General features: G+C 46.1%; 1 protein-coding gene across 3 annotated transcripts; it reads right to left on the reverse strand.

The window, feature by feature from the left end:
- Positions 1 to 492: 492 nt before the first annotated feature.
- Positions 493 to 5,605, reverse strand: LOC111073764 (band 4.1-like protein 5). 3 transcript variants are annotated; one of them, XM_022366250.2, is made up of 10 exons: positions 5,069 to 5,605; positions 4,533 to 4,680; positions 4,295 to 4,471; positions 3,182 to 4,232; positions 2,991 to 3,122; positions 2,721 to 2,840; positions 2,488 to 2,642; positions 2,228 to 2,421; positions 1,438 to 2,040; positions 493 to 1,223 (listed from the first exon to the last, which is right to left on the reverse strand). In XM_022366250.2, the coding sequence occupies exons 1-10, from the start codon at positions 5,273 to 5,275 to the stop codon at positions 1,068 to 1,070; spliced, it is 2,943 nt and encodes a 980-aa protein (XP_022221942.2). In that variant the 5' UTR covers positions 5,276 to 5,605; the 3' UTR covers positions 493 to 1,067. The 3 variants fall into 3 exon arrangements, with proteins under 3 accessions (XP_022221942.2, XP_022221943.2, XP_022221944.1); XM_022366251.2 differs by lacking the exon at positions 2,721 to 2,840; XM_022366252.2 differs by lacking the exon at positions 1,438 to 2,040.
- Positions 5,606 to 14,621: the final 9,016 nt, after the last annotated feature.

Consider the following 14,621-nt stretch of genomic DNA (forward strand, 5'->3'; position numbering starts at 1 on the left):
GGGATGGCCTCCGCTGCGGGCTGCTTCTGGTCTGTACTTGAGCATCGGTGGGCTAACTGGCAGCTGGGTCTCCTTTGGATTCCAGGAATGGGCTGCCTAATTCGAAAATAGATGGGGCAAATATGTATATCCCGTCGGTGGGGGCACAATGAATGCATATTCCATGTGTGTAAATGTGTAATGCATAAATGCACATTTATTGAATATTTTATACATTTAAATGCTTCAACATCCTCTCTGTATGCTTACACAAAATATTAATTGAGTACACTGGCTCTTGTACTTAACATTTCGATGGATTATTTGTTTTGCACCTACGAGTACGTAGGATGCCCGGCGGGCAGCACATTTTCAAATTTTGCATCTCAATTCGGTTTGTATACAATTTCAGTCAATTTTTGTTGTTTGTTTTAGTTACAATTTAGTTGGAATAGTATATGAACGGATCGGATTCGTTGTTCTTAGTGGTCAGGTCGGGTCGGGTCGGATCGGTTAGTTGGAATACTGCATTTGGGGGCGGGGGAGCTCACATTTCTTAGCTATAATATAGGCCTAGTACTATATTAAGCAGAACGCCTTCATCACTTTTGTTTTGTTTTTGTTTTGTTGGTTAAAATCCAGTCTATACACTTATAGTTAGCAAATGAATACATTTTGAATTGTTAACTTTATTTTAAGTACACTGTTTTTAGCACATCTCGTTCCCGTGTTCGTTCAAATGTAAACGAATATGTATGTATATGTATATATAAATATGTTTGTATATATATATATATAGTATAGATCGTTAAGGCACATTTATGGACAGTTTACATTTTGATTGGACCTGCTCTCTCATTGTCGTTTGTCGTTTTGTTGCTTTGTCGCTTTGTCGCTTTCCCGCTACTCTCTCTCATGGAATGCTTAAAAGTTGTCTAGCGTTTGTCTATATTAAAATATACGAGTAGAGTACGAGTACGAATACGTTATGTCTGCCTAGAATTTGCATAGCTAGTATATGTATATAAATAAGAACATTTAGGCTTAAATTTGTAAAAGGTCGGGTAAAGGTTAAGGCTAAACAATAATTACAACTGCGTTGTAATAACGGACTTTCGTATAATGGTCGGCTCGCGTCCCTTGGGGGCCGACACAACCTCCGAAGAGACCAGCCAGGGTGAGACCATATCGTTGCTGTGGCTGGACGGAATGCGGCTGCTCTCCGGATAATTGCTCTTGGCCTTCTGTGGAAGGAAGGGAAGAAGAACGAGCGTTAAAAGTGTTAAAAGCAGCTAATAGAGGTCAACGAACTACGTATACGGGCATGCTCGTAAGAGCATGCGTTAAGAGTTAGAGTTGCGTGCAGATTGAAAGAAATGAAAACTAAATGTTAATCGTTCTAGGCCAGTTAATAGACAGACAGTGAAAGCGTAGACAGAACTTGCTCAATGGTCAAACCTTTTCACTCTGCGGCGCATCTACTTCGCTGTGATTCTGGTTCTGTCCCGTCTTCTGCGCCTCCAGACGCTCCTGCTCACTGAGCGTGGAGAAGAGCAATGTGCCGGCGCTGGGTGTGGCGATTTTTGCCGCAGGCTTTGCACCAGTTTCGGCTGTGTTGCTGCCACTGCTGCTGCTGCCGTTACTGCTGCTGGCAGCGGCATTGTTGTTTATGATGTTGTTAATGAATATTTCATTAATGAGTATTTCGGCAGCCGAGGCATTGCTCAGCGCGGGTGCAGACACACTTGCGGCCGGCTCTGTGCCACTGCTGCTGGCAGCTACCACACTGATGCTGGCAGTGGGGCTACTGGGAGTGCTGATGGTGGTCACACTAGTGGCCATGCTGCCGCTACCACTGCTGCTGTTGTTGTTGTTGTTGTTGTTGAGTATGGCTGGCAACGACGACGGGGGAGTCAGCGGCGCACTGAAGCCCGAGACGAATGTGGCGTTGCTGAAGGGTGGTGGATTACCATTGGTGGTGCCTGAGGAGCTCGTGCCGCTGACGCTGCTGCCTGTTGCCGGTTTCTGTTCCGGTATGCTGAGCGTCAGCTTATCGCCTCCCTGTTCGGGTTTAGCGTTTATCGCGAGTGAAGCAAGCCCCAAAATGCGCGCGCACACACACACACACACAACACAACATAACACAATAAACATAAAGTGCGGACAACAAATGAAAATGAAAATAAAACATACAGAAAGCATGAAACGGGTGCAATGTGTGGATCAAACTGGTTCGTTGGCCACTCACCACTGATATGTAGGTGGCATTCAGGGAATCCGGTCCATCGCTGTGTGCATGATTGCTGTTGTTGCTGTGGCTGCTGCTGGTGCTTGTGTGCATACCGGAGTGCCCGGAGTGGGCAGCGGAGCTGGCGGCTGGCACAAACATCTGATTGGTCAGCTTGGCGTTGCCGCCGGCGCCCAGTTCCTCCTCAACGCGAGCTGCAATCGAAAGGAAAGCTGGTTAATCTCTGCTCAGAGTATCCCAGAATATAGGAGCAGGCTTACCCTTTAGGATATTGCACTTGATGTTGCCAGGCGGCAGGGACGTCGCGCCCACATTGGCCAGCTTCACTTGGTTGTTGGGCTTCTCGTTGGCGTTTGAGAGGCGCTTCAGTGTCTCCGTGTTGTGGTCCATGTCGAAGGTCTTGTTGATGGTCACCCTGCCAGAGATCGGGGAATAGAGGGATGCACTGGTCAATATCTATGCGAGACTCGATGTTCGAGGCTGTTTACGCTACCTGATACTGTTAGCATCGTTAATGGCTTCGTTTGCTAGCACTGATGGGGATGGATCTTTCACAATGGACTTAAGCAATGAGTCTAGCTCTCTGTCTTTATCCGACAAGCCGCTCTTAACACTGCACAATGACACACACACACACAGAAACAACGCCAGGACACAACATAAACGGGTGAGAGACAGGTGGCAAACGGAAACAGGCAGTATTAGTCAGGATGTTGAAGCGATATGCACATCGATCGATTAGCGAAACTGGATATCGGCTTACCTGAGCTGGCCGGAGCTAATGGAGGCCTTGCCAAAGCTGCCATGGTGCGAGGCCGCACTTCTGAACGGATTGGTCTCATCAAAGTTCTTGGTTGCATTCGGGGAATACGGCGGCGTGTACTCCGGCTCCAATCTGCAAGAAGCAAGACACAATTCAAGTACAATTTAAACAGGTTTCCGCCACTGGCATACTTCACAGTCAAGCCAGCCGCCTTGCCAATGGAGCCAATCTTGCTGTACGCCGGATCATCGTTGCTAAAGTTGGACTTTAGGGAGTTGCGACCCAGGGAGGCGCAGGCGGCCCCTGCCTGTGTGGAGGAACTGATGGAGGCACTGCAGGCAGCATCGGGTTCGATGATGGCGGAGTTCTGAATGACAGTGAGCACAGAGGGCGAGGGCGTGACAGTGATGAACTGATCCGTCGAAATCAGCGAATCGAAGACGTCGCTGTTGTTGTCGTTGCACGGAACGGGAGCGGTCACTGGAGTCTGGTGAGCCTGTGAGGCAGCCGCAGCAGCAGCGGCCGCTGCAGCAGCTCGAGCATTGACCGAGGCCACGGCTGAAGCGGCCGACTCCTGGGAGGCCTTTTGGCGCTCTCGCAGCAGATGCGACTGCCGACTGGCAAAGCGTTGGGAGGGCCTACGCTCGAACTGAACCGTGCGGCGGGCCCGGCTCTGCTGGGTGGTCTGGAACTCGGTGCGGCCGGAGTACCGAAAACGCGAGCCCATGCGGAAGAAGTTCTGTCGTGCCGAGGGGCCCTTTACAGGCGCCCGCAGCCGGAAGAAGGTGTGATGCTCCACGGCGCACTTCCACAGGTGCTTGCATGCCTTCTCGTTGTACAGGCGGAAGACGAACGTGTGCTCTTGCTCGCGACCATCGTCGTCGTCCTCGATGACGATAAGCGTAAGCTTCTTCTTCTTGAAGTCCAATTTGCTGATCTTTGGCCAGAAGAACAGGCCTATCTTCTGGTCCCGCTCGAACACAAGGATGCCTGTGGGCGTCAGTCCCAGGTGATACTCGCAGCCGTCTTTGCCCAGCACGGTGTGCATGTCCACGCCGTACATGTCCAGCCACTTGGCCTTGTTGAGGAACGCCGTCTCCGCCTGGGCAGGTGTCAGGCCGCGGCATGTCTTGTACTCCTCAAGAATGGATATTTCCAGATCCTCTGTCTGCTCCGGCACGAACCGGAACTCCGAGACGGTGGCTGCCGAGTGTTCCTGATCGTCGTAGTCGCCCAGCTCAGCTGTGGGTATAAAATCCATTAGTAAATGACCAATTTGAAATCAAGTGACCGGAAACACGTACATTGCAAGGCCAGGGCGCAGAGCTCTGTAGACTTGTCATCCGGGCAGTCGAGGCGCCCCTCCAGCAGGTCTTGCTTCAGTTGTAGAAAGAAAAGATAGCGCGTGAGCTCCTCGCGCAGCGTATTGGGCTCTGAAGAGTAGAACTTCACCTTCAGGCGGAATGTGTATGGTGGTCCAACTGTGAAGAGTTTGTATTGCATTGGTAAGAGAGATAAAACATGTGTCCAGTATGTACTCACTTTTGACCTGCTTCTTGATGGGTTTGGTAGGGTCCAGCCAGTGCTTGACGTGATTGGCGTCCATGAACTGCAGACCAAAATAGTCCTTCTCAATGATGTCTAGCGCATAGAAGACCTGTTCGTAGAGGAAGCTGCCCAACGCTTTTTTCTGCAATTCAAGTGCAAAGTCGCGAAAATTAGTACCCTCGCACTGCCGGGCGTCTGTAAATCAAGCTGGCCCTGAACTAATCACGTTCGCTTAGCGGGTTCAACAATGCGAAGATCAGCCAGTAGCCAGAGGTGGTTCGTTTATCGTTTATCACGCACGGTCAGCCAGCCAACCATCGCAGTATCTGTGTGCTGTGTGCGACAGTCCCACACACCAGCAATTAACCTTTGAGGGGGTTTTTGCTTGACTTGACTCCCAGCTCCATAATTCATGTCATATTATAAAAACTTTCAGTTGCCATAGTCCCAGTGTCGTTGCTGGCTCTGTTACTTAACCCAACAAGCGCACAATCGGACAAACAACAGAATGAATGTAATTCAATACTTACCGATAATTCGATGGAAAGGTCAGTATTGTCCAGCAGTATGACGCGGCAGTCTATTTTGTTCTTGTTCACGACGATGCGCTGCGGCTTAATCTGGGAGCCGCTGGCCACAACGGCACCGCCACCGCCCATGCCACCGCCACCGCGGGGGCTGCTGGCATTATCCGCGTAGTTGTTGCGCACCTTGCGACGGCTTAGAAAACGCAACATTTTCGTTATATCTATTTGCTTTTCTCGGTGCTACGGCCGCTACTTGATGTTGCTGTTGTTGTTGTCGATGGAGGGTCGGGTTGGGTCGTCGTCGTCGCCTATTGTTGGATGCGACTATGGCCGGGGCTGTGGCTGCGACTCTGCGGCTCTGTTGCCAAGGCAGCGTATTGCACCGATAATTCACCTGTGTGCTCACCTCTTGGTCGTCGTCTGGGAAACAGCGCAGACATAAAGACCCAGCACGCACACTGCCACACCGAGCACCACTAATACCAGTGCACACTCGCGAGCGCTGCAACTTGTTCTTGTCCATACACACTCCACACACTCCACACATGCACACACACATATAAACGGGCACGCGACGCCCCCGTTTACTTGGCCACCGCCAGCGAATCGGGTTGAGGACTGGGCGCTCCTGTGGCCGCAGCGGCAACTATGCCTGTCTCCCCAAATCACAGTTAGTTGCTGCGGCCCGACAGCCACTACGTCCACTTTTGCAGAAAAAACTAGCCCCAAACACGTTCGCGTTCCCGTTCGCACAGCCGAGAGACGCGTGAATTCTGGAATGTAAATAAATGCACTGTTCTCAAGTTTTTCACTTTATTAGGATTATCCAACCTCGTTCGTTGTGGGTTTTCAGATTAATTCTATTTTATTGTTTTTTTGTTAATTATTCTTGTTTTGGACGATAAAATACACCGTCCGACCCTCAGAAATATACCGAAATATACCAAAAAAGTATGATATATACCGATATACAATAAATCATGACTGAGTGATCGAACTTAACCCACTTAACACCCGTATATTTAATCAGGTGACCAACTAGAGTAAAACCACCTCATGATAACAATGTTTGTAAGTTTTTCTTGAAGATCCACACTTTTACCTTACTTGCAAAACAAAAATGACCACCGACATTTTTCACCTGTAATGCGTAAAATATGTTAAGGTTACATAAATTTCGTGGAAATATTAATACCCCCTGGTCAACAATGGGATAACGTTCTCTTTTATGGATTGAAATCGTATTCCATGATTTTGATATTCAGTTTAATATTACTAGCTGGTTGGTACTTTCAGCCCTAAATAAATAATTTTATTGAATAGACAAATCAATTTTCTACAAGACTGCCTAGCTTTCAAAAGTCCTTTTTATTGCGTTGTTTCCATAAAAAGGTTCAAACAAAAAAGGCCAAAGCATAAAACGTAAATGTTGACTAAATGTGACGTCATTGTTGCTGGTCAACCTAGTATCTGTTATGCGTATTGACTTTTGTATACCTTATCTCCTTTAATTAATGTTTAATTTGTTGTTCCAAGCTGCTTAGAAACATTAATATTGCATTTTTTCTTAGATTGAGATGTTTTTTACCTATTAATGCATATGTTTTGTATTTTATATATACTAACATATATCCCTGTTGTGATACCTATTATTGGTACCCGTGACATGCAAATTTCGTTAATATCTTTAAAACACAGACTGAGTAGTTTCTTCATTAATTGGAGCCTGATATTACAACCAATATCTCTATTCTATAATCTATAATCTATAAAATAACATAACCCGATATAACCATAAAATAACAGTTCGAATTCGAAGTCGAAACGCGAAATCAAAAAAAAATTCCTTAAACAGGAAGAAGAAGAAAAACAACCAAAGTTGCACAACAATGCTGAGCAACATTCTCATGTTGCTAAAAGAGAGCAAATTTTGAAAAAACCACCACGAATTGAGAGCGAAAAATGTCAGTATTTTTCGTGCGCTAAATGAAGTTTGGCGGTCAATTTGAAAAGCACTTTAATATACCAAATTCTACATTGATGCCACTTGATCTCTTTCTGGCTATCTGGCATCCCTAAACATGTGAATAATACGAAAAATACCAGATACCAGATCAATGTGGCGCCAGTTCAAATTCAAGTTTATTGAAAGCAATAAAACAAAACAAAAATGTTGTGGAAAAACGATTCTTACCAACACAAGCGAAAATTATTTTAAAAATTTTCTAAATGCAAGAGCTGGGAAATTTTTTTTTCCAATTTCTTTGTTGGACCAACAGTACTACAACTTGTTGCCCTTTTGGGTTTCGTTACAAATTTTTTTTAGGTATTTCATCTCTTTCTCTCTCTTGGAAGGAAACTACAAAACAGAAAAGAACCCACGATAACTGTAAAATAGGAAACACACGAGGGTTTGTAGTGGCAGCCGGCATTTGTAAAATCCTTTTTATGGCCCATTTATTCCTTTATTTGTTAGTGGATTTAAGGCTGTAACTGTAACCGACATCCCGCTCTTGGTCCCGCCCTCGGTCCCCGTTTCCCTGCCAGGCTGGGCAGACGAAAAGCGCCCCATTGGTGGTCGTATTTCGAGTTTAAAGGTAAATGGGAGATTTATCGCCGACGATTTCCTCTGCTCAGTTCAGTTCTGTTCTCTTCTGTTCTGTGTGTATGTGTGTGTGAGTGTCTTAGCTGGGGGGCCGTGTTTATATCGGGGTTTTAGTGGGCCCTTGAGATGTTTGGCCGGGGCCGAGGGTCTTACAACATTCGCTAAAAGTTGGGGGCCATTCAGGCCCCAATCGCATGATTCATTTTCGCTTATTGGCCATTAATTTTCACTCGATTCTGATTGAGCCCGATACTCGTATGCATTTACATTTTTATGGAATGCATTAGACAGGGATACCGGGCTATAATTACACAGATGCCCGTTATAACAAGGCGCATGATTAATTACTAGCTAATACTGAAACCCGATCTGAGGCAGCGCAGCGAAAGAGACAGAGCCAGAATCAGACCAGGGGCCTGACCCGACCAGACCAGACCAGACAAGACCAAAGCAGCCACAGCAGTACGAGCATCCGTGGCAGCATCGCATTCATCTATAATAACAAGACAGGCGACGATGCAGCACAGTCTTAGAGGCAGCTGGGGCAACTTGAGCAGCAGCAGCACCTAAACCAGCAGCAACAACAGCAGCAGGCTGCTCCATAATTATGACAGGCGCCGCCGCAGGGGGTGAGGCAACAATTAACAAATGGCTTCGTTGCCATTGCCATTGACCAAAATAGACATGTTGGGCAAAGGGTTAGAGCCAGCCAGCCAGACAAACAATTGGCGTGCGTGTATCCTAGAGATGGGTGCTGGCCTCGGGCTCTCAATTTGGATACGAATCAAAATGCAGGATTTTCAACGTACAAGCGGGGGATTCATACATTCATTGTGTCAGTTAGCTATATGATCAATCCCATGGGAATTGCTTCCGAAATGATTTGCTTGAGTAGTCCCCCAAATAAACGATGTATTGTCAAACTTACTTTGAATGGAACAACGATATTATATCCGACAGCCTACCTAACCTAAAAGCCTCCCTAAAAGCCTATTCCACAGAGATATATTTATTGCTCAAAGAGTAGAAATATTTTCATAGAACTTCAAGAGTATTTGTGTAAACTTCTTGCTGGTTAGAAGGAATGCCACGATATGTAGTTCAAGCCCATCTCTAATGTACATATATGCAATGTACATTGTATGTATGCAGACATAGTACGATATATGTATATATAGATGTATTTGCATTGTCTTAACGATAATGGCAAGTCGTGGTCATGTAATACGAGGAGCAGGGCACATATTTGCCTGTGTGTGTGTATTTGGGTGCGTGAGTGGTTGTGAGGATATTTGGTGGGGTGGTAGGGTGGCACGGTGGCACAAAGGTAAACTATTATATTTATACGGATGGATGGCGACTCCACTGTCTGCGCACTTATCTGCAGTTGAGTGGGAAATAAATTCCTTTTAATTAAAACCGCAGCAGAGCTCGTGATTTAAATTGCTCACGGCTCAGGCGGCAGGCGAGTGCAAATTTATTGGCGTCCATCCATAAATCAGTGGCATCGGCGACGCTCCTGTCCCAGTTCGAGCTGTGCCCGTAGTTCGACCCAGCCGAAAGGTGAATTCATTTTAATTAAATAGAAAAATGTTTTGTTGCTTACTTATTTGATGGCCGCGAAGCAAACAAACTGTGGAAAAAGCCAAAGCCCGAGTCGGAGATGGAGCCAGGGCCAGAGCCGTTGTGGGACAGGGGCGCAGGAGGAGCAGGACCGGCAATCGAAGGAGTGAAATTCATAGTAAGGAATTCGAAGTTTTTCAGTAATTGGCTACTTAAGTTGCTTCGATTGGGGACCAAGAAGCAGCAGCAGTGGCAGGACGGGCTGGAGTGGCAGGCAGCGGTGCCAGGATGAGTACAATAAAAAACATCCTCGTGTTGTAAAATTTTATGTGTGATTGTGTGTCGCTTTACGATATCCTGGCAGCCAGCCTCTGACGCCCCAGTCGCCGCGCCACTCTTTCCCGCCGTCTGCTCTCCACTCGCTATGCCCATCGAGGGCTCGTTACTGCCCGGACGGTCGGACGGACAGGGCGGACAGGGCGGACGCACGGACGGCAGACAGATATGGCCAGAGCAGCAAATGGGGGCCAACGGGGCGTGGCAGATGCGACTGCCGTCGCCTGATGGCGGGGCAGTGAGGCCACTGCCACTGCCACTGGCACTGGGGGGGCCACACACAACATTTGTTGTCTCAGCGAATTCCCGGGCAAACGATGCGATTGCCGTTACCTGCTCCACCTACGCCCTGGGGGAATATTTCACGGCTATTTGGCAAGTCAACAGCTTGTTTTATTTTCGGCATGTAATTTTCGTTGAGTATTTTTATGACGGCAGGCGACAAAAGCCAAAGCCAGCGCCAGCGCCAAAATCAATTGGAAATCAATGTTGCGATAGTTTTGCCCGCCCACAGGGAGCAGAAGGATAGCAATTAGGATGTCATTACGCTGCTGGAGCAGGGAGCAGTGAGAAATGCGAGCGAAACATTTCAAATTACGCGCCATTTATTTTATTTTATATTCAATTTAAAAAGTGTCAGCTTCTCCTTCTCCTGTCTCCTGTTTTTGGTTAGCTTCGGGGCCATTCAACACAAACCATATGAAACGCATAAAAAAAAGTTATTTATGCCCCCGGCGGTCGCCTTTGTTGCAGCGCGTTGTCCAGCGGGGTCCTTTGCCGGCCAAGCTCCTTCCCGCCACATCCCGCTGGCAGCCGCCATTGGCAGAGGCCAAAAGCTAGAGGCCTTTTTGTTTTTTTTTTTTTTGTAACTCTTTCGCCTTGGCGGCTGGTCAGGTCGAAAAGTTTCGCAGCATTGCAACAATTAAAAGTGGCACAAGGGTCATTCAAACAATTGGCCATTGTTGTTGTTCGGTGGGACAGGGAGCTAGCTGATGGTGGAGCTGCTGGGGGAACTTAATTTATGCCACTAATTACTTTAAGAGCTTTGTTGCCGCTGCAATCCTGCAGATTGCGATGTCTTGTATAAGATTTTCCAGCCCATTATGTACGCCAAAAGGTTTCTTTCCTCCAGAAATGGGCATCTGAAAGGGCAGGGCATGGGCTGAGAGGGGGAGGTGGGAGGAGGTAGGAGGCAAGAAGAAGTTTCGTTCTTGTAGTCAAATAATATGCAAATTAGAATTATATTCAAACAGTTTTTTCTGTGCCACTAGGTAAATGAAACTAAACCAAAAGTTTTACAACATCTTTCGTTTTGCTTCACTGTCTGCGGCTTTGCTACTTCAAATGACTTTTACCGAGTTTTGTTGAGCCCTCAGCCACCCTGTAGCCACCCTCCATTCGACACCGTTCGCCCAACGCCCAACGCCCAACGCCCAACACCCACCTCCAAGCTGTCTCCCAAAAAAAAAGGAAGGAAATTCGAGAGGTTTCTCAGGCTATTTACACCCAAGGGTCCGGCTGGCAGCTCGGCCAATATGGCCCCGGATACTTTTTCGAGCCACAGAGCACAGCAACAAAAAGACGTCACCCCTGTGCTGGCTTACAGCAGCAATAAAACTCCAAGCCATAAAACTATAAGCGAAAGCAACAACTTTAAATTGTAGTTTATATTATTGATGTGGCAGAGACCTTGACATGTGATTTCCCATAATTATGGAAGAGCTTACACCAGTGGCCAGCTGCGTCCATTAGAGACCCGGTTCACCCTAGGCCACATAAATCTCACCTCGAGTACACACACACACACACACACACACAGTTACACGCACTCGGCGTGTGGAGTGTGGCAAGTGGCAAGGATGTGAAGCTCATCATCAATGTGCAATATTTTGCTTATCATGCACTTTTTGCCGGGTAAGCGTAAGCACACATCTAACGAGTGGCTCGGCTCGGAAAGTGCTCGAGGAAAAAGTGGTCCATTGAGCATCACAATTTGCTGATTGCTGGATTTTGCGATAGGAAATGAAAACCGAAACCGAAACTCATTTAAATCAATATTTTGTTGGGCACGTATGCAGGCCAGGGCCCAGCAGCAGTTATCCACGAAGATGCCGAAGGGAGCCAGCCTCCATGGAGAGCCACGGAGAGCCACGGAAGACCCGGACTCAGCACAATTGTCGGTCTTGGCCTAGGCGTTGTCTTTCTGGCCACATGACCACCGCAAAACCCCAACCAGATGACGCCTGCATGCAAATGTCCCGAAACATTGTCCACTCCACCGATCGGCCCAGCCCAGTCCAGCCCGGCCCGGTCCGACCCACACACGCAATTATATTTGCCTTAGGTCGGCATTAGTTTACCGAATAGTTCAGTCCAGAGCTCAGTTGGCTCCGGGATTGGGATGGGGCGGAGGTGGAGGAGGAGGAGGTCTGCTTCCAAGAGTCATTTCCGCTTCCGTTACAGGCGACAGGCGACTGTTTTTCATATGCTTGATGTGTGCGGTTTGTGGTGATTGTTGCGACATCCATTTGATCGAAATGGGATTGTCGAGAGCTTCCTGCGTACCGGACCACATGGAACACTGTGACGCGTAGACGCTGCCCTGCCCTCCCTCCCTTCCCGCAATTCCTCTTTCCTATGCGCCAGCAGTCAATTATTTGGGGCAAATATTTGCTTCTGACTTGACATATTTCTCTACTTGGCGTCGAGTGCTCAGAGATAAGCACTTGACAACTCGGTTTCGGTGATGCTGTTTTTGCTAAAGTAAATAGTCAAAAATATAAAACTTCATAAATGGATGGCTAGTGTAGGGGAAAACGGAAAATGCTCACATCAAACTCAAGCTCGGAAATGCACTTTAAAGCGCTTTAAATTTTGTGCAGATTCTCCACAAAGTAGGCAATGATTTCGTCCTGTGTAAAGCAGTTGAATTGTTGCAAAAAGTAAGAATTTAACAGCATATTTAATGTTGGTTTAAATGAGGAATAAAAAACTCTTGGTAAGATTTCTGTCTGTAAATGAGGACTGGCTTAAGTCCCAAGAAAAGGGCATATTTTGATCACTAGGACCAGTCGAGCATGGCCTTTTATCCACTGCGATCCACTCTCGAATGATCTCCTAAAATACTTCAGAGCTTCAACGAGAATGTTGCAGAGATGCAGCAGAGAGGGTTGGCGTATAAAAAGTTTATAAATATCGTGTTAAAAAGAAGTCTTAACATTTCATTCCTGGGAGCATAATAAAATGTGTAATGGCAGATTAAACTCGAATATCTGCTTACGCCCACAAGCAATTAAAAACCTTACACATGTAGTAAATAAAATAACTATAAATCATTTATCTGCTCTGCGGTTTGCTGTTTCAATTTGAATTCCAGCTGCTCCTTTCTTTGTTTCTCATCAAAGACTTTCGGTCGCTTTTGTGGGGCTTTCATTACAACTTTTGCAGGACTCCTCCTCGGGTGAATGCCCTGGAAGGAAATTTTCAAAGTTGCTTTTTTTCTAACCGTCCTGGTTCTCTTTTGAGGGACACACAGAGATAGACAGAGAGAGGGAGACGGGGTGTGCGCTACTAACGACTGATATCTTGTGCATTCAACTTGGTTACTACGCACTTATCTCATCTCTGGGACTGCGACTGCGACTGTTACTGTGCATAGAATTTTGACAGACAATTAGCAGCAAAGCGATGGCAACGTTGCCAGCTCCGTCTTTGACTCTCCTCACACTCTGTGTTCCTCGTCTCTTTGCCTTCTGCAGTCCTCTCCTTTGCTTTGCTTTCCTTTGTGCCCTACTCCACACTTTTATGGGGGTTTTTCTTTTTATTGTGCTACGCATTTTCTATGACATTTTTGACGCTTACGATTCGAGCACTGTCTTAATTGCTGCTTTATGACGTGTGCTCTCAAATGACACGCAGCATTGTCAGTCCCGATTATGATTTAGTTCAAAAGAGTGGATCGGGCCGGAGAGGGGCAGGCGCCATAAAGATTAAACGGGAGTGTAGTAACAAAGATTGTTGCTTTTGCACCCGGCAGTCAGTAAGTCAGTCAGTCAGTCAGTGTGCCATAAAACGCTCCTCCTACCCAGCTTCAGCCAACTCTGTTCACATATCAAGTGTGAAGTTCTTTAAATATTTGCCAGGCCATATAAAATATTTACAATGTTTGCTGGTGCCATGTGTGGCAATTGTCATGCCAAACGGCCGTAAATGGGATATATCTCAGATGCTCAGATGTGCGACGACTAGTTTATAGAGTGTAGTGGAGACATTAAACAAAACTATATTCGGGTAGTCTTTTATGCAATACAAATTAGCAATAGATTTAATTTTTTTTTTTTTTAAAAAGGAAATTTTAGCTATATAAAATTTAATACTATATATGTATTCAAAAAGTCAAAAAAATATAAACTTAAGAAATCTAAATTTTTAATTAAAAATCAAAAGCTAAATTCTTTCTCAGAATCAATATCGATAAGTCTCGAAAATATTTATTCACAAAGTCTGGTACATGTTAAAATATAAAAATAATTTGTTTTCCCCCCTGAATTACTCTCATTTAATTCAATTTATTAACTTGGGAGCAGAGAAGATGGATTGGTTGCTTTGAATGCAGAACAAAAATTGAATCCGAGTCTCAGAGGAACGCTCACACACACCCAGTGGGAAATATTTCTATAATATCCACGCAAATGAATGACTTGGACAAGGTCGCCAGATTGGCTGGTTCCAGTCAATTACCCACATAACATGCATCTAAGTCAGAGGAGAGGCCACCAAGGCAATCTGCCGGGCTTAGCCATTCGGGCCCATTCCTCACCTGAGCCTCCTCCTCCGCTCAGAACTCTCATACTCGTGCTCGTGTGTATCTCTGGTAAATTTATAGAAACAATTTATATTTACGTACCCAAACACACACACACACATGTGCATATGCACACATATTTGTGCCTTTGGATTCGCATAAAAGAGTCGTATATTCAAAATTTGCATTTCAACATAAAATTATTTCAGAAGATTTTAATGACAAATTATGGCCGCGTAAATTATGGT

Source organism: Drosophila obscura, unplaced genomic scaffold (genome assembly GCF_018151105.1).
Source record: "Drosophila obscura isolate BZ-5 IFL unplaced genomic scaffold, ASM1815110v1 contig_150, whole genome shotgun sequence".
NCBI classification, from domain to species: domain Eukaryota; kingdom Metazoa; phylum Arthropoda; class Insecta; order Diptera; family Drosophilidae; genus Drosophila; species Drosophila obscura.